At 43.4% G+C, this 26,176-nt stretch overlaps 3 protein-coding genes across 4 annotated transcripts in view; 2 read left to right on the top strand and 1 right to left on the bottom strand.

Annotated features, from left to right (window-relative positions):
- plekhh3 (pleckstrin homology, MyTH4 and FERM domain containing H3) overlaps nucleotides 1–7,249 on the top strand; it is a 33,244-nt gene extending 25,995 nt beyond the window's left edge. For both annotated transcript variants that reach the window (XM_062407404.1, XM_062407405.1), the window contains 6 exons: nucleotides 1,361–1,568; nucleotides 1,732–1,859; nucleotides 2,441–2,561; nucleotides 2,955–3,443; nucleotides 3,551–3,742; nucleotides 5,015–7,249. In XM_062407404.1, the coding sequence (XP_062263388.1) occupies nucleotides 1,361–1,568; nucleotides 1,732–1,859; nucleotides 2,441–2,561; nucleotides 2,955–3,443; nucleotides 3,551–3,742; nucleotides 5,015–5,185 (1,309 nt within the window). In that variant the 3' untranslated portion in view covers nucleotides 5,186–7,249. The remainder of the gene's footprint in view (nucleotides 1–1,360; nucleotides 1,569–1,731; nucleotides 1,860–2,440; nucleotides 2,562–2,954; nucleotides 3,444–3,550; nucleotides 3,743–5,014) is intronic.
- Nucleotides 7,250–7,614: 365 nt separating this feature from the next.
- tubg1 (tubulin, gamma 1) lies at nucleotides 7,615–15,642 on the bottom strand. The gene is made up of 11 exons (XM_062407407.1): nucleotides 15,475–15,642; nucleotides 15,037–15,149; nucleotides 14,435–14,602; nucleotides 14,268–14,336; nucleotides 13,096–13,175; nucleotides 12,827–12,953; nucleotides 11,460–11,546; nucleotides 10,676–10,825; nucleotides 10,340–10,492; nucleotides 9,646–9,807; nucleotides 7,615–8,778 (listed from the first exon to the last, which is right to left on the bottom strand). Exons 1-11 carry the CDS (start codon nucleotides 15,521–15,523, stop codon nucleotides 8,581–8,583), a joined length of 1,356 nt encoding a protein of 451 aa, XP_062263391.1. The 5' UTR covers nucleotides 15,524–15,642; the 3' UTR covers nucleotides 7,615–8,580.
- A 2,268-nt stretch (nucleotides 15,643–17,910) lies between these two features.
- retreg3 (reticulophagy regulator family member 3) lies at nucleotides 17,911–25,591 on the top strand. Its single transcript, XM_062408209.1, has 10 exons — nucleotides 17,911–18,021; nucleotides 18,258–18,522; nucleotides 20,382–20,488; nucleotides 21,032–21,062; nucleotides 21,161–21,287; nucleotides 21,420–21,504; nucleotides 22,061–22,198; nucleotides 22,414–22,487; nucleotides 23,281–23,413; nucleotides 23,502–25,591. The coding sequence occupies exons 2-10, from the start codon at nucleotides 18,272–18,274 to the stop codon at nucleotides 24,041–24,043; spliced, it is 1,488 nt and encodes a 495-aa protein (XP_062264193.1). The 5' UTR covers nucleotides 17,911–18,021; nucleotides 18,258–18,271; the 3' UTR covers nucleotides 24,044–25,591.
- The last annotated feature ends 585 nt before the right edge of the window (nucleotides 25,592–26,176 follow it).

Here is a 26,176-nt window from a genome sequence, read left to right as displayed (position 1 = left end):
TGATGGGGGGAGACAGGTTCAATGTTACAGTAGCAGAGAAAACCTGGGGGCCAGACTGGAGTTTAAAAAGCAGGCGTCAGGATCCCACTAGATATGTTTAGATATGGTAGCGTGATATGGCTTCACATTGTTAGCGTGTTCCCTCAGACAGATCCAGTGTTTTTTAGGTCGGGATATGCAAGTCTGAATTAGCTGCCAGGCGATCAAAGTTATTAGTAGTCTTAATCTCCTGCTCCAGATATTCTGTCTAACGCCATGTCATCAAAGCCCTGCGGAGTTCTATCGACGTTTCTGTACTGGGAATCCGCCTGCAGCTAATGGAGCAGTCGCATGCGACAGCGATTCATAATAACAGCGTGGAACTCTGCCTGTGTTTTGATACGTCTTGCCGGGCGCTCTCACGCACCCTCTCACTCGGCGGATCAGTGCTGAGGCTGCAGCTGGGCAGTGGGCCCAGAAAAACCCCTCCTCCACTCCCCCCAGTGCCCTGAGAAACCCCCGGGGAATGTCTGCTGTCAGAGAGAATAGGCCAGAAGAAAGAAAGCAGCAGAGGAGGGTGGAGGCGGAGGAGGAGGCCGGAGCGCAGGAAAGAGCAGAGAGGGGTGAAGAGAGGAGGAGAGTATAGGACATAGAACATTCCTAATTATGTTTTAGCAGGACATATCCCACCCTGTGGCCATGCAGTCATGAGAGAGCGAGCCATCGGAGGGAGTGAGAGGGCCTCTCTCTGTCGGACAGAAAGTTGGAGGCCCCCTTGTTTGCGTCTCTCCGTCCCGTTTGTGTGTTTTGGGACGAACGTCGTGGTATAATTGTTTCCTTCCTATTTTCCCCCTTCGGTGTTGACACAGGGCTGAGCTCGTGACTCCGTCAGGTTGTATTTCACACCTTTCACACTCAGTGCAGTGTGTGAGACGTCACGCTGCTTTTGTGTCCCATCTCTTTAAAACAACACCAGGCGCACTCACCTACCACTCCTGGACGCTCCGCTGGGAGGAAGTGGCAGGTCGCTCCGGTTCACAGGAACGGAAACACCTTTTCCTGTTTCATACGTTACTCCAAAAGTCAAACATGTTTTCTTTGCTATTTTCCTTTTCTCTGAACGAATGAGGGATCTTGGGCCTTTAAGTCCCTGAGAGCTAAAGTGAGAACATTTGTCATTCCTCGCCTCATTGGCTTTCTAGCATTGCCAGCCCAAAGAAAATAAGGAATCGGTCAATTCAAAAGGATGACGCCAAGTCCACGATTGCAGCAGAGCACTTTACAGGCTTTGAGTCATGAGCGTTAACAAGTTCTCCCTTTTTAAGTTTTGAATATATTCATTTTATCCGCACCCATCTCACTTTCTCACCCTCTCTTGCAGGATTCAGAGCCAGAGTCCTGAGTCTGAGATGGATAATTACGCGTCATTCATCAGCGAGGCTCTGGAGAAGACCAAGTGTCGGGAGTGTGTGCCATCCTGGGAGGAGATCCAAATGCTGATGAGCAGACAGGAGATGCTGTGCACTGTGCACTACCCTGGCCCCGGCTCCTGCCAGCTCTACATCAGCTCACACACCACTGCCAATGAGGTTTGGACGCATTAATCTGGATTCTTCTTTTGAGCACAACTTTTCTTTCATATTCTCACGTGTTACTGCTCGGAGCTCGGTCTGATGATTATCACAGGGCGCCCATATCTGTGTTGTCTCGTCTCACACGAGCCTATCCCCGTCTACCTGTCCCCTTCCTCAGGTGGTTCGCAGGATGCAGGAGAAGCTCGGCCTGCAAGAGAGCAAAAACACGTTTGCACTGTATGAGCAGAATGCACTGTGGGAGCAGCCGGTTGCAGGCGGCGCTCTGGTCGCAGACATCCTGACCAGGTTTGTAAAGTGAATCAGCCTGGAGCACAGATACAGCAAAGGAAGCAGACACTTTAAAACCCAAGCAGACACACACGCTGTCAAAACACAGTCTCGTCTGAGGAATCTGAGCTATTTGTCACCGGTGGACTGTGTGTTTATCTTGACTCGTTCGACTCCCATGCTGAATGTTATCCAGTATCCTTGATAAGTGACGACCTTGTCTGGTCTTATTGGTTAAACATTACACCCTGCTGGGAAACTGGACCTGTGTCACTGCCAGCAAAGCCGGTGGATTTCCACGGTGGAGCTGACGTCACTGGGTTGTACCAGGCGAAGTCTTGCATGAAACGATAAGGCGTCCGGCGGAACTAAAAAAGGAAGTGTGTATTATTTCAACAGGTTTGTGTATCTGTGTCCTCACTGTGCTGTGACAGGGTAAACACGTACCTCAGCAGACCACAGAGTTACTAAACAACATTTCACATCGGGGAGGCAGCAGCTTGTAACATATTAACCTCCAGCCTGAAGATGCTTGGTGTACCATTTGTGGTTTTTGGGTATATCTGTTCCCTAACCCCTTCTGTCCCTCCTCTGTGCAGCTTCTTCACCAAAGAGTCCGAGTCGAAGTCCCAGTGGAAGCTGTGTTTCAAGCTCTACTGCCTTTTGGATGCTGACAGCATATCATCGGACAGCATCGAGTACCTCTTCCTCTTTGAGCAGGTAATGGAGCAGAACACCACTCGACAAAAGGAGTTTTTCTGAGAGTGACCACTCCGGATAACGAATTGTCCCGCAATGACAAATTCCTCGTATTTCACGGGGTGTAATAATGTTTCATTAATTATCATCATTAATGTGTTATGGGCTGTGATTACAATAAAATGCAGTGTATAAAAAGTGTGACTAAGAGGACTGGCTGTAGAGCAGAGGGGGCAGGAGGCTGCCAGCACTGGCTTCATTAGAACATTTTTCCCGAGGACTCCCATAAAAGATTTATGGGACAAAATAAAACAGGGTGGGGTAGAAAATATTGATGGAAGGACTGAGGCTATTGCTGTCACATTGTGCCTTATTTTCATCCTGCTCTGTTCTGTCTCTCCCTGTGCGCTGCAGTGCCACGAGATGGTCGTGCGCGGCCAGCTGCCAGCCTGTGAGGAGGACCTGCAGGCCTTGGCGGCCCTGAGGCTCCAGTGCCTGATGGGGGACTTCAGCACGCACGCCCCCTGCCCACCTCTGGACGAGCTCTTCCCCGGCGACATGCTGGAAGCTCGCGTCCTCATGTCCCTCGCTGCCCCGCAGGCCCTGCCGCCTTGTCTGGTGGCGGCTCAGGGCTGCCCGACGACGCAGCGCTTCCCCACAGGCCTCCTGGCGGGGACGCTGTGGAGCCACACGGCCACGGCAGCGCACAAGCAGAAGGTGGAGCAGGACATGCGCCTGCTGAGCCGGCTGAAGGAGGAGGCGGCGGCCGTCATGGGGTCCATCTTGGAGCGTTGGAAAGGTCTGGCCGGCTACAACCGCAGGGACAGTATGGCCGCCTACCTCACAATTGCACGCCAGTGGTCGGGCTTTGGATGCACGCTGTATGAAGTGGACTTTTATATTGTGAGTAGCGTGAGGTCATGCTTTGGTTTTATTGTCGGATTAGAGTCATTTGCGATAATTTGAGTGATAACTGCGGATTGTTCTGACATCTGTTCACCTCCCTGCAGAGTTCGACGGGGAGTTTTTCCCAGAAGCTGTGGCTGGGCGTTGCTGCTACATCCGTGTCTCTGTACCGGCAGGGAGAAGCAGAGGCCCTGGAGTCCTTCCCTTATGGCCAGATCTGCTCCTACGGTGTATCGGACAGCAACACCTTCAAGATCACAGCCGGGGATCGGGATCTGCTATTTGAAACCACCAAGGTACAGTGACCCAAGTCCCACGTTAGCACATCCAGGCCGAGGCGGGGGGGGGGGGGGGGGGGGAGTCAAATTGGAGCCGTTTCCTGCACTGAGCTTAGACGCCATTCATCTCCAGTGTAGTCAGGGTTCAAGTGGCCTTATCGCCGTGCAGCGTTCTGCCGAGTAAGTGAAAGAAGCATGCTGTCTGCTCACAATGCAGCCCCCCCTCCAGCACCCTGACCCACTTTAAAAAACACTCATTAATTTGGTCTAAATGGAGAGCACACAACCTGCCACATGCTAACCACCAGAAGTCCAACTTCCTGGCTTCAGATGGCAACTGGGGGTGAGTTTTATTGCGGTGGTTAGATTAAAATATTAGGCAAAACATTTCTCAGAAACATCGATGTTCTTCCAAACAGACCCTTTTTTTTTTCCGGCAGAGAACAAGTCTCGCCTTTCACTGGGCAGATTCGCTTGCATCTTCCCACATTGAACAAAAAATCCCTCTGTGATTTTTTTTTTTTACGCAGGGCACAAAAGTGGCTTTTATTTATTTATTTGGACACACAGGCGACTTGAAGTACGACTCTTGAGAGGTTTTCTACTTTTATGAACTTAAGGCCTCATATTGCTCTGACATGAATTTGCACGGTTTCTTAGCCACCGGGCAGGAAAGAAGAAAGCGGGCGGATTTGCAGGGGGGTGATTATGGCCAGGCCTGGAGTTAATGGCGAGAGCAAGATTTAGCTGCTGATTCCAGGGTTACAGTTACAGTTGAAGTGTAGGTGAAGGTTGAAGCTTGGAGACGGTGCTCTCACACACCATGTTTAGGCAGGCGTACGCAGGACGAGATTAAGGGTAATGGTCACCGAGGCTTACTGTGGTCCGAGTGGTCACGTCCGCCGAGGTCAGGTTAACGCAGACACAGATGAACGAATTAAACGCTCTGCCGTTGCCCTCCCTTCTTTTCCTTCTGCAACAGCTGCCGAGCAAAATGTGTCAAAGTGATGAAATATCCACACACATGTGAGGCCTCTTTCTCTGGTTGTGTGTGCGTATGTCTATGGGAGTGTGTGAATGTGTGTGTGTGTGTCCCCGTGAGAATCTGCCAAACAGCCTCATCCTCGGCTTCTGGACGATCCAGTTTTTCTAGCAGCTGGATGACATCATGCCTCTCCACCCTCCTGTGACAGTGCCAGACAGACACTGAGACTGCCACCAGTCTGACCTCCCTCCCTCTCTCACTCACTATCTCTCTCTCTCTCTCTCTCTCTCTTTCTCTTGTCACAGCTGACTGAGATCATGCAGCTGATGAACGCATATTTCAGTGCCATCCGTCGCCAGCGAGGGAAAGGGGAGGATGCGGACATCTCCAAAGCGGAGAGCACGGACGTGGGCCTCCGTCACCTGGGCTCGATGCAGACGCCCACCCTCCTGGAGCTGCCCTCGCACCCCGTCTGAGAGGGACCCACACCCAGACGACCCCGCCCCACCCCCAACTCCAACACTGGCCTCCTCCGCGTGGCCCCCCTAGGAGGCCCAGACCCGGTCCTCAGGACCCCGCGCCTCCTCCACTGGGAACCGCACGACAGCCAAAACAAAGAGAGGGCTGTTTTCGCTCCCCATCCGTGAAAATAAACCCTTGCTGAGCTTTCCAGCTGAAGGAGCCGGCCAGTGGAGGAGGGAGGGTGAAGGAACGGCAAAGCACGGGAAGGCGAGGGGGGTTGTGTTTTTGCGAGCGAGGCCTAGAAACCCAAAGAAACCAGTGCGGTAGCTGATGAGGTGTCACGTGTAACCCCCCCCCCACACACACACACACACACACACACATCCACCCCATCCTGTCACGCAACCACCTCTTATACCCCACATGGCAACACCCCCCTCCCCCAACCCAACCTCGACAATGTGAGACGTTAGTTGCTACGTCAGGGAGAGACAGCAAGACTTTGGACTTGTGGTAACAATTAGCTGTGGTCCTCCCCCTCACGAAGCCATGGCTCCCAGTGTGCCGTATTTGTGTTAACTTTCCTAGAAGGCAGTCCTCCGTGCGCCGCTTAACCAGTTTTGAGAACGCTCGGTGACAAACCCTCCCGCCTCCGGCTCTCAGTCCCACACAGACTCACTTTCTCACGTGCCTGTGCGCCGACATGTTCATCAGAGACAGTTCGTTTTCATAAGATCCCAGCCGGGCTTGCATTACCTGGAACTGTTGATGCGGTGAGCCATGTGAACTTGGAACCAGAAGCAGATGTTGAACTCTGTAGCCAAGTCATTTTTGGCCGCCGGGTCCATTCAGAGACTCTTACCGATGAGATTTTCAGTTGCGAGTGCGGTTGACGAAGAAACTTCTTCCCTGGGCGACACGTTCAGGATCTGGGATCGTTGATTCACAGAAACCAAAGCATTTTGGAGCCGTTCGGTTTCTGTTCTGTTTTTTGTTTCCACCAAATGCTCTGATGTGTCCTTTGTCGTGCTGCTCGTCTTGGCTGTAATCCTCGACACCGAACTTGGTTAACACTTGACTGATTGGATCAATCTTAGCTTGTGTCAGTTGCTATTCTAGTGCAGCTCTGCTCCGCTGACAATAACAGGTGCTTCACTGTTTATTATTGTTATTTTCACAATGTATTAATCATTGAAGGCATCGAACCCAGACCACACAGAAAGGCCCCATTCAGAGCTGTGGATTATTTCATATTTATCATGCAGTGCCCCCATCTGTCCCCTGCTATTTAAACATAAACCTTCTACTCATGCCATAGGTGCTTTTGTAGTTTTATTTATGTGCTTGTTTTTTTTTTACTGTCTTTTATGTCTTAAATGCAGACCCAGGTGCATTTTGATATTGGGTTTCAACCGATCAGAGCCATGAATGCCTTTGGTTCACGCTCCATATGATCAGATGTGTAACTCCTGTGTAGCTCCTATGTGTTCACTGTTTTAGTGTTTTTGTTTCACCGAGGCATGAGTTTGAGAATGGACCAAAGATATTTTTAATAAGCTTTTATAACATTTCATAATCCCAAAGCAGACAAATCCCCCCTTTCGATATATATATTTTTTTTTTACACCTGAATATCTTAGAATATTAAACCCTCCTGTTGTATACACCTTTATATTACTGTAGATAACCCTTTAGGAATCTTGAGAACAATAATTGGCTTTGTAAAGATGATTTTTCTACAGGACTGTCTGCAAAACAACCCCATGCGATAACCAGCGACAAAACTACGAGTTCTCAATATGGACGACCTTGATGAGTCATAGCCCTCTCTCTCTGTGCTTCTTTTTTACTGCAGCTGCAGGCAGCTCTGAGCTACATGTATGAAAAGGACAAAAAAAATCAAACTGCGGATGTTGTTGCTTTATATTACGCTTGTTTGTACGCTGCACGGTACCTTTTAATGTAATGTGTGTGTGTATAGTTAATTGCACTATTGTTTGTTTTTAACCAACTTGGAAGTGCAATAAAAACTATAAATACTGTATGTAATTAATAAAAAACAGCACCATTTTACCATATTCAGTGTTCGGTACCATTGTTCAGCCTGACAGCTCATTTCCTCAATTTCATTTTCAGAAAATGTGCCTTTCTTGTGCCTCAGCTAGTGAAGCAGTGCAAGACTATTGTTTCACAAAGAAACATTTTGATAAAAGGCCCACGTTTGGCGCCAGACCTGGGAGTAACCCCCCCCCCCCCTCTCTAAGCTTTTCTGGTTAAAAACAATAGCAGGTTGAGCAAGCGTTGCTAAGTGCCTTTACGTACCCCTGTGGTAATGAGCCTTAACAGAGTTCGTTGAATGGGCATCAGGACACAGCAGTTCCAGGTGAGGGGGAAAATGCTGTTTAATTTGTGTATTTAATAAAAGTAACATGACCCTGTGTGGTTACATCAAAAACAATGTTTATTTTCAGCAGGTCCAAGAAGCAAAGCAACAAGGGAGAGTAAATTCATCAACAGGAAACAGAGACCGTCGGTGAGCCAGATATTATTTTAAGTTTATTTACAGGCATAGAGATGAAGCATTACAGTGAGGTCCAGCCCTGTACACAGACATGGTCATCTGTACAAACTTAATTCCCTTTACTCTGGGTGACATTTGCTGTTAAAAATATCAATGCTGTGAACATAGCAGATGTGTTTACACCATTTTCTGGCCTAAACACAAGTTCAACTTAATTCTTACAGGTCATGTACAGTGGTTACAAATGAGTATCAGCAGCACAAATATGGGAACAAGCTCCATTTTAAATGTCTGGGATACAAGAACCGACATTAACCATCATGCATCCAGCCAGTCCTACTCCCAATTACTGAAGGCAGTCACTTTATAGTCTGTGGACATTTTCCTGTAACTCAGCTCTGCTAGCGTTCAGGCAAGAAAAAGAACAAAACAAGGCAACAGGTTCTTAAATTGCGGAAACAAAGGCAAAGAAATAGAAAAGGAAACAACTATCAAATAGATTTTTGTAGAAAACATTTATGCTCTCTGCACAGAATTGCAGAGAAGAAGCGCTCATCCTTTTACTTCACAAGACTATTTACTTGTATAAACTACATTTCCGAACTTAGCCTTTTAACTTTTGGTTGGTTTTAATGACAGTGGGTGTTACCGATCATCCCTCAGTCTGCACACTGTGGATGTGTGAACGTTCAAACACATAACAAATCATATATATATATAACATGCTGCAAAAAGCTGATGAATATTTTTTCCAAGAGAAGCAGCTTAAGTCAAATGTGTTTGTTTCAGGACATGTGTGTGTATAAGGGAGATGAATGGAGTGAGAATAAACTAAGAGCGCGTGTTCATTGAGGAGTTGTGGCTGAGACTCAACACCTGTAAGTCCTTTCACTGGTCTTGTGAGCCCCAGCAAATGTAGTCGGGCCGCGTGGCTGCGCTGTACTCGTCTATCAGCTGCTGGACGACTTCACGGGAGTTATCCAGCTCGTCAAAGTTGTCCTTGAATATGTCCTCTTTGCGGAATTGCTCCAGGAAGGCCTCACGCTTACGCAGTTTGTCATACTGCCGGCACGTCCGCTCAAACAGCTGTGGGAAACAAACGGAGAGCACATCACAACTAGCACCAGGAAAGGGGTTGGATTTCAGGTCCATGTCCTGACTTCTTTAGAAACACACTTTCCTTTTGACTAGGTTTTTATTTTTACTTCTGTTACAAGAAAGGAAAATGAAACCTTCACTGTAACTTCCAAAGATGACTGTAAATCATCCTTACTTTTATTAAGACCTGAAGTATTTAAAAAAGTATAATTCAGGCACTGTAATGTGACTATGAATATTATTTCAACAAAGTCACAACATTTTCTTGCTTCACAGTTCATGTCTTAAACCAGCAAAAATAAAATGTCAATGTTCAAGTAAATGTCTTGTTTGGCAGCATAAATAGCCAAACTTAATTTGTGTGGAATTTCCCTAGAACTGCTGCTCTGGCAGCTCAACTTCACTCTTTAGGAAGATGCATTTCACGCAAGACTAAAATGTAGATCTGTTTAAGTGATACATTATGGAAAAGATGAATAACACATGTTTTAGAAGGTAATTTTTACAATTGCAGTTAGCAGCATACACAGAGAAACTGTAAATTCACATTTCACGAATAAATCCCCCCCACACACACTTCATTTAATGTATCATAGACAGTCTGGGAGAAATCCGGCCTCAATGGCGATCCATTAGTTAGTTATAGATATAGACCTGTGTATGGTCTGTTAAATATAACAGCAGAGAATACCCGCTCACTTTAGCTGACAGTACCAACCTGTCAAAATTCACATTGCCAGTAACAGCTGAATGATTAATAATGAACATTCCAAACACAGATCTGTGTTGTATAAATAAACACAGGAGGAAAATGTAGCTGAACAGGCTGATGTCACAACTGAGATAAGCACTTACAGAGGAAATACTTGTGTGGTTGGCCATCATCAGACCACTGACTCTGTGGGCCGAAGGCAGGTAGGGGGACTTCCTGGACAACGCCACCTGGATGCTGGCGGGACCCCAGGGGATGAAGCTGGCAAGTTTGCGTTCTCGGATTCTTTGGAGGCTTTTATGCACCTGCGGCAGGGTCAGATCAAATAGGATTAAATTCTGTACAGACATGTCGAGAGATGTGTAACACATAAGGTTATTATAAGTGGTGCACCGATGTATCGGCCGTACATCGGTAGCGGCCCGATATTCGCCTCGTTTACTGACATTGGCGCATCTGTAATAAACTTGGGTTTCGCCGATGTTCATTGGTATTTGTGGTAAAACCGCTGGGCACGTGCCGCGGCTGGGGATGCGGGGGTCCCGTCCGCTGATTGAATTTGCCCCACTAAATCTGATTGAATTTGTGCTCATTAAAAGATAAGAGTTATAAAAGGGCTGAATTAATTTCAAATAGTGCTTTTTAAATAATGTTTTAATTATTTTCCTGGCACAAAAGGGTGAATAAATAACAACAAAAACAAAATAAACAAACATCAGTATCGGCTATCGGCTAGATTATTGTTTTAAACATCGGTTTGGTATCGGCCAAGAATTTCCATATCCGTGCATCCCTAGTTATTATTTACACTTCCTACACAAACAAACAAACGCCTACCTGTGTGGGGTCGACCTCTCCCTGGATGATGTTAAGGATGGCAATGTAGCAGTGGTTTGGCTGCCTCTCTCTTCCGGTGGACACCATCACATTCTTAGGTTGCAGAAGCCTCCTCATCACATCCAGCACTGTGGTTTTCCTCACACTAGCAACCTAAAGCCCAGTGGGGAGAGTAAAAAGCCGGCTTCTCAGTATTTCAAATAGTAACTGCCGATAGCAAGAACACTTCCGATCGACTGACAGGGGTTTAACCTTGCAGAACTTTGCACTGGGTGTGAGTAAACAAACGTTCCTCAGTTTGATTTAATTTCTCTCAGTGGTCTGACCACAACTCACCGACTGGTCAGTAGTGAGTGGTGTGTAACCAGTCATAAGGAAGTGGAGGCGGGGTGTGGGGATGAGGGATGCAATCAGGCCAATGAGGTCGTTGTTCATGTAGCCTGGGTAGCGCAGGGTGGTTGTGCTTGCAGACATGATGGTGGAAACCTGCGTGTATGAAGGTTCAATTAGACACAGAGCTTTTAAAATAACTGGTTAGAGCTTCAAAATAAGATAAAATCTGGAAAGGGATATATTGCACGAATCGGGTTAATCCAATTCAGTTTTATCACAATGTCTAAAATGTCTATTTCATGAAGTAAAAAAGTCTCTTTACAATAAAGTACAGGCGAACAGCACCCCTACTTCATCTGAATTAATTTTCACACATCAAAAAAAAATGTAACATTTATATAGCTGTATAATTATAATATATAAAAACTTATAATGTATATAAAATGTTTTATTTGATATAAACAATTATATGAAATTATATATACATTGTCTATTACGCCCCACACTAAAAAGGAGTGCGTTGCTCTTTTCAAACGCTGAAAAGTTGACGTATCATTTGGAAAGTGCAACGATGTGCCACTCATTCCTAAGAAAGCTGAAATCCAGTCTGACATGCAACTGACTCGCCAAACTAGTTTGTGAATCTCGTAATTTTTTGTAGTGAGCGAGGTGTGTCTCGCACAGTTTGTATTCCGAACAAAGACAACATGCCCTGGCAGTTGAGTTGAATTCACACTAGAGCGAAAACTAAAACCTGACCACTGACAGGATGACACGTTTCACTCACCAGCTGATTGATCTGGGAGAATGAGGGGTTCTGGATACGCAGTCTGTCTGTGGCGATGCGATTTAGAGCCGTGTTATCCAACACCACCTGACACACAAGCCCACAGAGTAATTATTAGACAAACTTAGAGAAAATTGGAGGAATAGATCCCCTCCAGCAAAACAACATGGGTGAAAGTCGATACACTGCTACGAAGTTAGAGAAAGAGCGATAGGGTATCGGAGTAATGACGCAGTCAAGGAACCTTTTAAAGAAGCTACACAGTGTGCTGTTGTTAGGAGAGCTGAACATAAGACGCACTGTACAGCTGCAACAGGGGGACCAATTCTTGGGCAGATTCTATTAGCTTTCCAGCTAATTTAATACACATGAGGGGCTTATGCAAGACCCTGGAGGAAGTAGGTATTAGAAAGGAAACCCCATTAGACTGTCAGAGAATCTCAGACTAATACAATCACTGATTTCAGAATGGGATTGAATAAGTTCGATTTGCGATGCGTCAGGGCCGGCACAGCAGTTTGCCTCTTTAATAGTCACAGCTACTCAAGCACAGCAGCGCCTTAAATAAGTAACAGTTCAACAAACCGTTCGATAAAAGTAAAATCTTAAGACTCATATTCTTTACTAAATTATTTGCGGCGTTTTCAGTTTTGCAGACATAAAATGACTCAAATGTATCAAAGCTGGTTTCAGGGCACGGTTTAATACACCAATGAACCGTAAGCTGTAATTGGATCATGATAGGAAGGACAGCTGGGCAGTCAAATTACCAAATCCCTTTCATAAGTGGAGAGGGAACAATCTCAGCCTTCATGTTTATGATTATTTGGGTGGAGTTCTCCTTTAAAGGCTAAATATCCTCATCCAACCGCCTGGTTACAAATTGACCAGTGAAGAAGTGGCTTTTGTCAATAAAATATAATTTTCTCAGGCTTACTGACAACACTACATCATCAAGCTCTATTCATGCTTTTAATAAACGTTTGATGTCCTAACACTGTTTGACATGTGTACTCACAAGTGCATGCAGCGGTTTGACCCCTGACATTTTGTCAGAGCATGTGAAGCCAAATGTATTTAACGGTCTGACATCACATCATGACGTTATTGGTAATTTGACTGACCACCTCTCTTAATAAAATTATTTTGTTTCCTGTCTCAGCTCACTGATTGTGGAACAGTTTGGCGTCTCTGTTGGATTTGACCTTTGGTTTGACTCAAGTGGTAAAAGCTAACCAGTTAGCTTTTGATTCAGATCACAGTCATGTTTATGTCATCTTGTGTTGTTTTTTTGTCCCATGGCAGCATTATGAAGCAAAGGGAGCTATTTGATTACACAACACCCCTTCACAAGTGCTACAGCTCACCACGCAGTCTGCATTCTGGGTGAGCCTCTTCAGCGTCAGCAGCGAGTTGTACGGCTGAACGACCACGTCACTCATCTCATCCTGGTTTGGGAAAACAGAGTATGTCTGCACCAGCTTCTTTGGGTACCTGGGGATCATAAAACAATTTATATATATATATATATATATATATATATACACACACACACACACACATATATATATATTAACATAAACACACACCAGATCACTAGAAAATGTAAGTGACTAAGCTGCATGTGTTTGTGAACCTGTCATTGAGTTTCTCCAGCAGATAGGATCCCAACCCAGAGCCCGTCCCCCCAGCAATGGAATGGCACAAGACGAATCCCTGCAAAGACAAAGTGTGACTCGTTACTCGCCGCTCAGATCCACAGCAACAGCATGTGCCACGTGTGACTTTAAAAACTCACTGTAAATTCCACTGATGCTGAGGGCTGAAAGTGTGTGGGTGACCAAATGCCTCTCTTCCTCAGCAGTTATATAAATGGGAGTGCAGCCCCACCTCACAAATGGGCTCCCTTATACCCCCCAAGACAGCCCTGTAATACCTGCCTTCTACACTCGCCCGGCTATTATCACCAGACATTCTACATGCCACACCCTGCCAACATACACATGCTCGCGGCAACCCGGCCCACCTTCCTATCCAATGCACACATGAGTGCACACACTAAATAATAATGTGGGGTCATAATGTGAATGAGTTACAGAAATTGCAGACCTTAGAGGGGAAATGTGAGTGTTATTTTATGGGAGGCTGGCAGCTGAAGAAAGTCCACCAAGGGAAAAAAAGGAAAAAGAGAGGCTAAGAATAATAATGAGGGATGGCTGGAATTTGGCTGTTTTCAAGATGACAGGCTCTGACACCATTTGAACATGCTGCTTCTATCAAATAACTCCGTTCTACATGGATCTTTACAACAAAGTCAAAAGAGTATCCAAGACAAAGTCCAGTGATACTAATCAAACCACGGATGCATTACAGAACAGGCCAATTTGTTACAAGCTCAGGGCCCCAACGGGTCAGCAGGCCACTTGAGGTGCTGCCTTCTGAGAAAAACCTGCTAAATGTTACTAACAGAGTCTGACAACGACTACAGAGATACAAAATGTCCAAAAGGAGATAAGTGGTCACAACAAGAGACAAACAAAAAAAAAGTACAAAGAGATAGAAAATGACCACAAGAAATTACCGGTCTGTGCCCAGGACATTCACTATAAACAACACTTTGATACTTGAGATACAAGCTCAGTAGGAAGTTGTTCTTGTGTGAAATGAGGGGGGGGGGGGGGGTTAACTATTCTGGGATATATTTCAAAACACACACATATTACTTTGTATCAAAAAATCCACACAGCCACAGCTCTGACCAGCTAATTTAATTAGCACCAGTCAGTGTGTGATAAAGGATCAACTTGCCTCCAAACTGTCACTGCCATCTGCCTCGCGGTCAATGATGTCAAAGATGTCTTCTTGGATTTTTTTGCCCTAAAGGAAAAAAGCATCACAGGTCTATCAAGTTATGTCTCTGTTTTCATATTAAAATCGAGGTTTAAGAGAGAAACAGGATAGCATCCAGTGATCACCTGTGAATATCCACTGGCCCAGTTGTTGCCGGCACCTCCTCCATGCTCAGAGAGGTAGATGTTCTCTGGGTTGTAAAGGTTTGCGTAGGGGGAGTTGAGAATGGAGTGGATCACCCTGGGCTCCAGGTCCAGGAGCACAGCACGGGGGATGTAGTGCTCATCGTCGGCCTGTGGAGTTTCAGGAATAACCAGAAGTGAGCTGGTGAAACTGAACTGTCTGAAGGAAAGCTGTGCTCCCACATCATTTGACACTACAACTGCGCCACCTAGTGGTGAACAACCTTGGCTGCACACAAGAATCAATAGACTGCGCTGTATATACACTCACTGAGCACAATGATTGGAACACCAGCACAATAGATTGTCTGTGCAATGATCAAGTCGGAACTTAATGTTAAAAATCACAATAGAGAACAACAATGTCTCCTCCTGTAATCGTGTCTTTGGCCACCAACTGGTTTACTGTGTGATCTGTTGATGTTGCTGAGTTTCCTCCGCATGGTGAGGATAGGAGACATCCAATGAGGAGCAGCTCTGAGGACAGACACGTCCTTTAGATGAGAGGACAGAGGAGACAGATGAGAAACCCCTGCTCCAGTTACCTGATAGAAGAACACGTCCTTTCTGTCGGTGCCCTCAGTCGCAAACTCCTCGACAATCCCCTCTGGACTGATGCCATGTTCTCCACACAGCTGCTTCCAGAACTCAAACCCGACTGTAACGGAAGAAGCAGTAGGGCTGGCATCAACTTAACATTTGGGGCAATCTAATCAACTATTGCTGACCTTATAAGTTCAATAACAAACAGTAAACTACGACTGGTAGCTAACTTCAACATGCATTATACGGTATTGTATGCAATTAAATCCCGCTAGCCACAGGTTAGCGCGGTTATACTGACTGTAGTGGAGTTAGTTGTGTTTTGAGCTTAGCTTGTCTTGATGGTAACTAACAGATCATCTCCGCTAGCTGACTCTGGTGAACACAGGACACTGGCTAGAAGATGGAGGATCTTAACGTTAAGTGCGTCTTCCACGTACTCTGGTTTCCACACTGTCCCAGCTGAAGCGTTATGATTTCCCGAGGCATGTTTGGTCCTTGGTTCAGCTCTTGGTTTAGCTAGCCTGCTAGCTGCTGGCTAGCTAAAAGATACAAGGGGACCAGACCGCAGAGTGAGACACTGCCCGCTCCTTCCCGCTTAGAAGGAACAAACTGGGGTTAAAAGTGCACAGCGCCACCTACTGTGTCGGTGTATGTAGAGCCGCTTGTCACTTTTTAAGATAAGATAAGATAAAAATGTATTGATCCACAAACTGTGGAAATCCAGTTATTACAGCACGTCAGAAGTAGGTGGACTAGATAATACAAATATATAAAATAAAGGGCAATACAATTAAATAAAATAAATATAAACTGTTGGTACATGAGAAATTGATTTGATTTGAAGATTGTATCTACAGAGCGTTGTTACTCTTTCTTCCCTTCATTTATTTGTATTTTATATATATATGTATATATATATATACTATTGTTATTATTAGGGTCCGAGCACTGACAGGCACTGACAAACAGGCACTTTTGTCAATGCTTACTATTCAAATTGTAAAGAAAATTGTAAAGAATATTATTATTATTTTTCAGGCACATGAATTGGCTTTTTGAGGGCTTTAACATGCTCAAATTCTTACCAAAATTGTGAAGGGAGATTGTATCAGATTACATTGCATTGCACATTTGCACCTAATAAACCTGCATTGTGATCCTGCGTTGAGCCGTTTATGTGGTCACTCATTTTCCTATTATGTTCTGCTTTATATAACATGGTCCACAGGGTCAATAACTGGTTTCCAGAATATGAAGTGTGATCTCCATCAGCTACTTAAAGGGACAAATACATATACTTCTGTACAATTATGAAGCATTTTGTCATGAAAGATATTGAAATTTCAACCAGACAGTACAGACATCACCTGTGAGTGTGAATGTCTTTACCATACTGTCAGTGGTCTGTGCCAAATTATACCAGCCTGAGAAAAGACCATCCTGCTGACATTTGCATATTCCTTTTTCAGCATACATATATCAATGCCTCATGGTGACGAATACATCTGTCATGAATGTCTCGTCAAAATGTCCTCCCCTGATGTCGAAAATCTTAGGAAATATTTAAATCTGAATCAATGTGATGGACTGAGGGCGGGATAAAAATGTCACACTATTTGATTAATTAGGGCCTGAGCACTGACAGGCACTGACAGACACCTGTAGGTATTCATTGTACAATATCTAACCCTATTTCAATAAAAATAATATATATATAAAGAATATATATTAAATATATATTAACAATTAACAGCCTGACCCAGCTCCTTTGTCCACTGGTGTCCTGGTTCCACGCATGCAGCGTAGTGGCAAGGGGCTGGCTCTTCCCTGTGGCCCAGGGAGCGCATTTCTCCACGCTGGTTCAGGAGTAAATGATACTGGTCTTCACAGGTCACTGACCTACGCAAGCCTGTAGCCTCAATATAATATAGTGTAACAAATAAATATCTGAAGCAGAAAATGGAATCACTCAAGATTAAGTACACCTCAGAATTGTTGTGCACAACATTTGAGGGTGCGTACTTGGTTAATTTTCACAACAGACCAATCAAGATTTATTAAAGAAAAATACAAATGTACTCAACAAGCCACTATCTTTATTATTGTTATTATTATTATTATTATTGTTGTTGCTATTATTGTTATTATCATTATATTTAACTCAGGTTTTTCACATTGTAACTCCGCAATATACATTTCTGTCTGTGAAACTCATTGGCTAATATGCAATCCATTTCACTGTACAGATGGTCACATGGTACACAAAGTTTACAATTGTACATATTAGTTTTATTCAATCTATAACTATTCATAAGTATTGCATGCTCCTTATTATTGCTTTACTGATGTCTATCTTTTACTGCCCTCTTTCTGCTGTACAAATGTCCCCACTGTGGGATGAATAGAGGATTATCTCATTTTATCTTGTTTTATCTAAATATATACTTATATATATATTTTCAAAATCTATAGCTGAACCAGTCAACATGTTAAAGAATTGATATCCACAATACATTGACCCGAACAAGCTGGACATTGTTTATTAGTTTACATAATCAAAGCTGACTCGTGTACATTAACTAATAGGATTAGTCCTTAACAAATAAACAATGAATTAACAAGTATTAAATGTATGTGTAATCAGGGCAGTACATTCTGTCGCGTCTGCTTCTCAGATTTGATTTGTGTTTGACATTTCAATGTTTATGGGTTATTGTTGTTTATTTCACCCTCACCAGGCACCTTCAAAGCTATATAAAAAAAACAAGTAAATAGAAACACGAACATTTCAACCTGAGCGTTGATTAGTTTATTTGTCCACGAGGCGCTTCAAAACTCAAATATTCCTATCGCACCTGAACGCCGCATCACACGGGGGGCTCGTGCGGATTCTCATTGGATCGCTGCTCTTTGAGAAAAACAGGTTGCGCCATATTGTCCTGTTCCCGAGGAGAGCGCTTCATTTCTGCAAAAATGACTAAATAGTGAGTGTCAGTCTTTTTTAAACACATTTCCGCAGTAGGCACTGTAGCTTGTGTGATTGTAACACAGTTTGGTGTTCCGCTATAGTCGCTAACTTGCTGGGTCAACTGGCGCTGCTAGCTACTAGCCTAAATCCGTTAGCGGATATTTGTTAGCCGGTGTGTTGAGCCGTGCTGCCGCTCTCTACCTATTTCCTGTCTAAGTCCTCATCGCTCACTCTAACGTTCCTACTCCACAGGCTTTGCTTGTTTTATGATGGCTCACACTGGGACACTGGAAGGCGCATCCATGGAGGACAGCTCCGACATGCAGGGGACTAGTGTCTGCCTTCGAAGTCGCCCATGCTCCAGCGAGAGGGACGGCCAGGTACGGGCTGTCAAAGCCGCTCTTCAGTCCAGGCTGGGGCCCTACGAGCCCGTGCTGACCTACCTGCAGTCCGTCCTGGTGTGGGAGAGACCTCTCCAGTGTGTGCTCCTCTACACCGCGGTCAACGTTGTGTTCTGGTGAGTTTGTGTTTTGATGGCAGACTTGTTTACATTTGTGTTACAGTAACATGCAATCACACAGTACAGACTGAAGGCCAACTTGACTGAGAGCAGCTGGTGCTTGTACACAATGCTAACGCTTCACCTGTCAGTTGAAGACTAGACAGACAGATGGCTGGTGGCTCTATTTATAGACTCACTCCACAGATTCATCTAGCTTAACTCCAACGTTTCTCTCCACTGAACCGGCTCCTTGATATTGAAACAGTGAGGTGGCTGTTTAATGCATGCACGTGTCTCATTGCTCAGGCTCGTGTCTGTGAGAGATTCACGAGTCCATGTCTGGTCACTGCAGAAGTGAGAGTCTCTTTGGGTGTCTACTTGTTAGGGGCTTTGATACAGCACATATCAGTGAATAGCAGTATATCTATACATATACTAGTATGTTTCATATTGTGTTTTTATTAAAAGGCTGGAAATAGAGCACTATTGCAAGTATAATATATTCAAATTATTTAAGTAAAGTACATTACAACTATTAGCATCAAAAAAGATTTAAATATCAATAGTTTAAGAAGTCATCATGCAAAATAGGTCTATTCAGAGTGTTGTATTATGCTATAAGTATATTATCACTGATATTACATTTGAACAACCGTTTGTTGTTTTTTAGGTTAATCTCTATGTGTATTTTATTTTATAATCTTATTGTATGTTTATATATATAAATGAGTTGCTATGGCATTCAAATTATTACAGTTAAGTTTAGAGTACAAAATGTTCCTCTGAAATTGCTCTAACTGTTACTATTGAGTATTGTTATGAATAATTAGCTTTACAATATTTTTATATATATTCACTCAGTTATAAGATAAATTCATAGTTAAACAAGTACAGAAGAAATCAAGAATGAATGAGGAAGACTGGGTCAATTTGGCGGTGGTTTTGACTACATTTTTATATTTTTGAATGACAAGAATCACTGACCTGGCATCCAAATGAGAGAAAGAAGGTCTGTCTGGCCAGCTTCTGGTGTTCAGACATTCTGCTTTGAATTAATTAGACCACTGGGCGTGTCAAACCGTGCAAACATTCTCCTTTTTACTTGTAGTCTTGAACACATTAAGTAGTGAAGGCCAGTTCCTGCCCCAAAAAAATCAATTAATGTACTATAATGATGCATCATCACTTGGAGATTGGCGGCAGTTTAGAAAACCTCTCAGACAGTATGTCATTGATGATCTCCAGTTTGAACAAGCAGGAGTGACAAATTTAAATCCAATGCTTACACACCACTAACTGCTTCTTCAGAAGGAGCTGTAGAGATTCAGTATCAGTTGACAATCTGTTCTATTGTTTTTGTACTTTAGTTCAAGTGTACACACACCCCCTCGTACTTACTAGTTCAACAATTACCTTATTATCTGTAGCTACTAATTGCACTGCTACCCCCAAATACTTATTCACAACATTGTGCCAACAAATTCTTTGTTAGGTTAATCTCAAACTGCTGATTGGCAGAATCCTAAAAATTGTTGTGGTCAACAAATGTTAAAGTCTTGTGATCAGAAACTGGAGCAACACTTACGGAATCGGTCCAAGGCAGTGAAATGAAGTTGCCTGAACAACTCCTGTGTTATATTTTAATCTAGAAGTACAGACTGAAGCTTTTATATAACAACAGTGCCACGACTTTTAACAGGAAATGTTGTATTCTCATCTTATTTAATTACCAAATTTGAAAGAGCACTAGCAGACATTCTGACTATGAGAAAGAATAGATCATCACTTGAGTTTTTTTTTTTTTTTATATAACTTTGTGTCCTGGGGTAACATTAATGGGATGTACTGTCGTCATGTGTTCTGTTGCCCTTCAGGTTCTTCGCCTTGACCTCACTGCGCCTCCTGTTCCTGCTGGCTTTTGGTCTGGCTGTGGTTATCAGTGTTGATACCTGGAGAAACAAGATCTGGCCAGAAATAAGAGGTGCGTGCTAGAGTGTCTGACACGTTCAAAATTTTACCCCTGGACTGCCCCATCTTTCTTTTCTAAATTGTATCTTAGATTATTCCCCTGTTTTTACGTCATTGCCTCAAATGTAATTCTGTTATCAGAATAAGAATGCAGTCCTGCGCCATGGACTTTACAAGTGGGTCGTATTACACAAGGAGCAGTTAATATGTTTTTGAACTTGTTCTGAGCGAACAAAGTCCTGCGGATACTGTAGATGAGAGAACAAAAGGCTAAATGAACATAATATGTCCAAGCCAATGGGAACCCCCATAGCTCAACTGTTTGAGCACATGCTACAAACAAGGCTGAATCTTTACTGTAGCAGCACATATTCAATGCCATGCCATGATACATGTCATCCCCACTCTCTCCCTTTCACTTCCTCTGCCTCTACTATCTCTATCTAATGAAGCAGAAATGTAATCAAATATAATCATAAAACCTTTTATACTGCACACGTTTGTTACAGGGTACTTAGTGTTTCTCAAAGTGATGAATGTTTTTCTCTCTCAACAGTCCAAAATGTGGAGGAATCAGAAAGTGAGAGGTTTGTTACTTTAGGCACAGTTTATCACTGTCTGTTATTCTTAAAGAATTAATGATACAATAAGACGACCACTAAAATTGATTTGTTTATTTGTCTAGCTGGGGTCTGGTGCAGCCTGGCATCATCAGTGTGCCTGAATTGTGCCACCATATTGCTGAGGCCTGGGTCAGCGGAACAGTTTTCAAGTCCAATGTGGTTCAGTACAAACGACACAACCCTGGCAAGGTAAGGGCCACACAAGGTATCCAGACAACCTCATTCCATATGTATGAAATGTAAGAAATTAATTCATGCACCATAGTCAAACTGTATTATAGTTGCTGACCTAAATCCCTGTGTGTTTTGTTGCTCCGTCAGTTTTGCATCCTGACCTGTGGAGTGTTCATCTGTCTGGCTGTGGTTGGCCGCTACATTCCTGGCTTGGTGCTTTCCTACTCTGCCTGTGAGTCCCAGGAGTTTAACCTGCCCTAAATAAAGACCCCGGCCCCTCACAATGACCACAATGACAGGGAAACTAAGTCTGACTGTTTCTATTAAAAATGGATGGGTGGTGAAACCAGATCTGTGGTGCCTCAGTACCAGGGCCTAGTCCATGAGGTGATTAAAGCCAGGATGAGACACAGAGCAGGAGAGAAGGGGGGAATGGAGCCAGACAGAATGCTAAGGAGGTCAAGCTGAAAGCAGGCTAATCTCCTAACCTCCAACCAGTGTAGGCTGCAGAGTTTGGGAGTAGAGACCTGCCAAGGCCCTTAGCTGTGACGTCTGACACAATCCACAGCGGCTTGTAGTCTACATGTTAACTCCCTGCTGCTGCCGCTGTTTCACTCTGTCTATCTCCACAAAGTCATGTTCGTGTCTATCTACTCAGAGCAGAGAACCTGAAACTGGAACTGTAAAAAACAGAAGAAACCAAAATTTCTTATCGCATACCGTACACAACACAACAGAATTACCTCTTTCTCCTTGATGACTAATCTATTTGTGCTTTTATCCTCTAGTGTTAGCTACTCTCCTGGCCCCTCTGGCAGCCTATCACAGGGTTTTTCAGTATGTGTGGGTGAAGCTGGAGCCAGTCCTGCAGCGGCTGGATTTCAGCGGCACTGGATACATGATGTCAAAGCCTATTGATAATCAGTGTAAGTAGTACATCACATTTTATTAGGGTGTCAGCAAGTTCAACTTTTAGTTAGGTAAACTGTCTGTATGCTTAACTGACAATGCAAATTTAAGTATAAAGCAATCATAGACACCATCCACAAATAAATGTGTCGTTATATCACACAAGTTAAATGATAAATAAGATACAAAAGCTTAACTCTTGATATATTTAATGTTGAATATTGTTCTACAGTTCTGCGGAGGCCGATCCGGGGTGCCGGTGAAGCCAGCGACAGTGAAGAGGAGTTGGCTGCTTTCTGCCCAACAGTAAGTCTCTCGATGTTTCAACTAGAGTGTCACATACCTCCACCAAGGCCCTATGAAACCAAAATTCAAATCACTAGATCCAGATTTTTATTTTTATTTGCACCAAATTGAACACACTCATAAATATCAGTTTGTAGTTGATTTTGTTTTCCTGTGGAATTTAAAACATGCCTGAAAGGTTCATTTGACATTGTGCTCTCACAGTTGCTATGGCAATGTGCCGAATTTTTGGCCCCTCTGATCTTCCTTTCACTTTCACTAACTTATGCACGGTTCACCACAATATGTGCAGAGACATGTCTCATCTTGTTTGATCGTTCACGCCTTTCTTCTGTTTATAGAGTTTCAAAGTGCGTTCTCCATTGTCAATTCAATGAGACAATGAAAACAGTTGGAAACATAAGGCAGCTGAAATCATGGGGACTCTTGCTGTGGGAAAGTGTGAGATGTGAAATTAAGCATGGACTACATAGCTACGGCTGTGTGTTCTGTGAGGGTTATTTACAGTAGCTCATCTAAGCTGCTTCCTGTTGAGGTTTGGAACTTCACATGATGTTCTGTGTCTGTCATGTTTATTGTTGCCCTGTGTGTGGGTGATGAAGCCTACAAAGAGTGTTCAAGCAAACGGAGAGAAAATAATTATGGAGTCGTACGGAAAGTCTTCCAAATCTTCTCCTACCAGAGCCAAAAACCTCAAGTTAAAGTTTTTGTTAAGGTTGTGACTAACATCTAAAAAGGAAAGTAGCACACAACTTAAAAATATTTAACACTTAAAATCTGCTGTCTCTTATAGTTTGATGATGCTGTTGTTGCAAAGGAGCTTGCGCTGACAGACTCAGAGCACTCTGACGCTGAGATGTCCTACACCGAGAATGGAACATTTAATCTATCACGTGGTCAGACCCCACTCACAGAGGGCTCTGAGGGTAAGTGTGCAAACACGGTCAATTTTCTTTTCATTGTTTTCTGGTTTGTTCTAGTCTCTGACCTTGTCACTTTCTGTATTTTGTTCAGACCTTGACAGACACAGTGATGCTGAGGAATCCTTTGCTGCAGACCTCCAGGACTTCCCCTCCATAAACCCTGATGCCACTCTGATGGATGACGATGACGACACAAGCATCGGGTTACCTAGCCTGGCTCTATCCGGGCTAGCTAGCCATCGGGCTTCAGTGCTGGATGCTCATCTGGACTCGGACCAGGAGGATCTGGATGAAGAGCTTTCTCTCAGCGGCCTGCCACCTGCCTCTGATTTCACTGGAGACTTGGCAGGAATCATCGCCAGCAACATGATCCAGGCGGCGATAGCCGGGGCACTGCAGCCCCGGCCTCATGCTGTCCAGCGCAGAGAAGGTCCTCCTAAGGCCAGAGCCCAGCGGAGCTACCGCAAGCAGTCCAGCTCCGAGCTGGACACAGACATGGACGGAGAGGACTTTGAAATGCTGGATCAGTCTGAACTGAACCAGATGGATCCCATTGCTGGAGCAGGGGGTAGTAGACGGGGAGATAGCCAGGGGTCTAACTTCTTATCTAGCCTGTTGGGTAAACCACAGTAGATTGCGAATGTACGTATGTGTGTTTGTGTGTGCATGTTGATGAGCTGTGAATGTGATGATAGATTCCAGCAGACCTGCTTCTGATTGGCATCAGTTTATCACTGTGAAGTATTTTATTTTTCAAACTTTCTCCTCTACTTTTAAACCTTGATCATCCAGAAAAAAACAACTTATACTTTGTAGGCTGAGCAATAGGAAATGCAGCTACAAAAAAAACACAGACAATAAATAAACCAGCAGTAATGAGCCATGTTGCAGTTAAGAGGGTTTTTATTATCGACATCAAATGAAGATCAACATTTCCCATGAATCTTTTCTACAGGAAGGTCTAGATATACAGGGCTATTTAACATGGGACCAAACATGACATTCCTGTTGGTTGAGCTGAGCCATGTTGATTAAACGCCAACGTGAAACAGCATTTCCATGTTTTGCCTTTTCAGTGAGTGAAATATTTGAGATGGATAAATCAGTCCCTGCTTTTTCCGTGACATTAAGTCCAAAAAACGGTTTATATCTCTGTAGATGTTCATTCTCTGTCCATTCAACTGACATGAGGCTATGATCTGTTAGAAGTGATTCGATGTTACCGGTAAGCAGAGAAGAATTTAATTTCTTTTCCAAAGACTTGAGGATTCGAACAGATATTCTCCTCTATTAAGAAGATGAATAATGTTCAAATCCAAGTTTCAGTTACTTTTCTCTGTGGTTTTATGCTGAAGAAATATTCATATATGATCAGTTGTTGCTTATTTTGTTACTTTAAAAGTCACATTCGTCTTAAGATCTCTGACCTAGTGAAGCATTTGAAGTTCCTTTTTTTTTGTGCCCCAGGGTTAGTTAAATGTATTTTTAATTGAATAAGTTAATTTCCCTGACCTTTAATACAGCTCAGTAAAACATTGTATTCATGCTTAATATCTTGAACGAGCCCTCAACTAAGTTTATTTTTCGGAGAGATACAAACACATTTCTTTCTTTTTATCATCTTAGATTTTCTTGTAGGTGACAGTCATGCTGAACATTTTAAAGAGAAAAGTCTAATATTCTTCTAACGATGGATATTTTACAAAGCCAAGTATTATTGGCTTTGTGGGCTGACCAGCCAGATCTCTACTCGATGGACAAACCTTATCTGTGTGTCATAATCTTTCAATGGACACGGCAGGTCAAACACACACAAGCTACCGTTAAGATATAATATTTGAAAGAGTGTAAAAATGCTGGGAGACACATTGCTCGCTTTCATTGTGTTATTTAGAGAAGACAAGCTGTAGCTGCGAGAGCTGGATCCACAATCATGAAAGTGATGTAGAAAAGTGCACTGATAGGACATCGCTGGGATTTTGATGCTAAATAAAAATGAGGAGGATATCAGTTTGTTTGATCACCTCAGTTACCTAGAAAGTTGCTGCCCTCTGAATAGTCACCTCCTCAATGAATTACCTGTTGTCAGTTTGATGTGCATAGTGGTTGTATGTTCTTCTCTGTATCTGGTTTTGATATGTTTTGATGTGCAAATCATGTTGAATAAAATGTTTGCAATTACCTCTGGTCTTTGGTGCAATGTGACAACAATCTCCAGGTTATTCCAAAGTGTCTGATTAATGACTGAACTCGGCAAAGTCTTCACAGTAAAGTCTCAGAAACTTTAGAACACTGACAAAATCCCCCACAACATATGAATATTTGAGAGTATCGGTTAGGGTCTGACTGGGGTGAATCCCAGCTGTGGTTTAAGTGCTGAACAAATTGAATGTTCTAACACACACACATTGGCCCAGATCCATTTATTTAAAATAAAATATGTCTAAATAAGTCATATATATATGACCATATATACATACACCATTATGAGGATTGTTTTTTTTGTATTTCATTTAAAAAATGAGTAGTTCATTTACTATATAGAATATGCATTAATATAAAATAGTTTATTATGTTTTTAAGCTTAACGATCTGTACTGACTTCATCTGAGACAACATAAAAGATTAGAGATCTCACTCTGCTCTTTTTTCCGAATATCGTAAACCTCGCGAAAAAAGCATTGAAGTTGCCAAATAAAAAAAATATGCAAATAATCAATTGGAATCTTGATTTTTCTAAAACTAGATCAGCGGCTGACTTGACAC

Source organism: Platichthys flesus, chromosome 16, assembly GCF_949316205.1.
Source record: "Platichthys flesus chromosome 16, fPlaFle2.1, whole genome shotgun sequence".
NCBI classification, from domain to species: Eukaryota; Metazoa; Chordata; class Actinopteri; order Pleuronectiformes; family Pleuronectidae; genus Platichthys; species Platichthys flesus.
The sequence above is the reverse complement of the archived record's forward strand: the minus strand, read 5'-3'. Positions and strand labels throughout refer to the sequence as shown.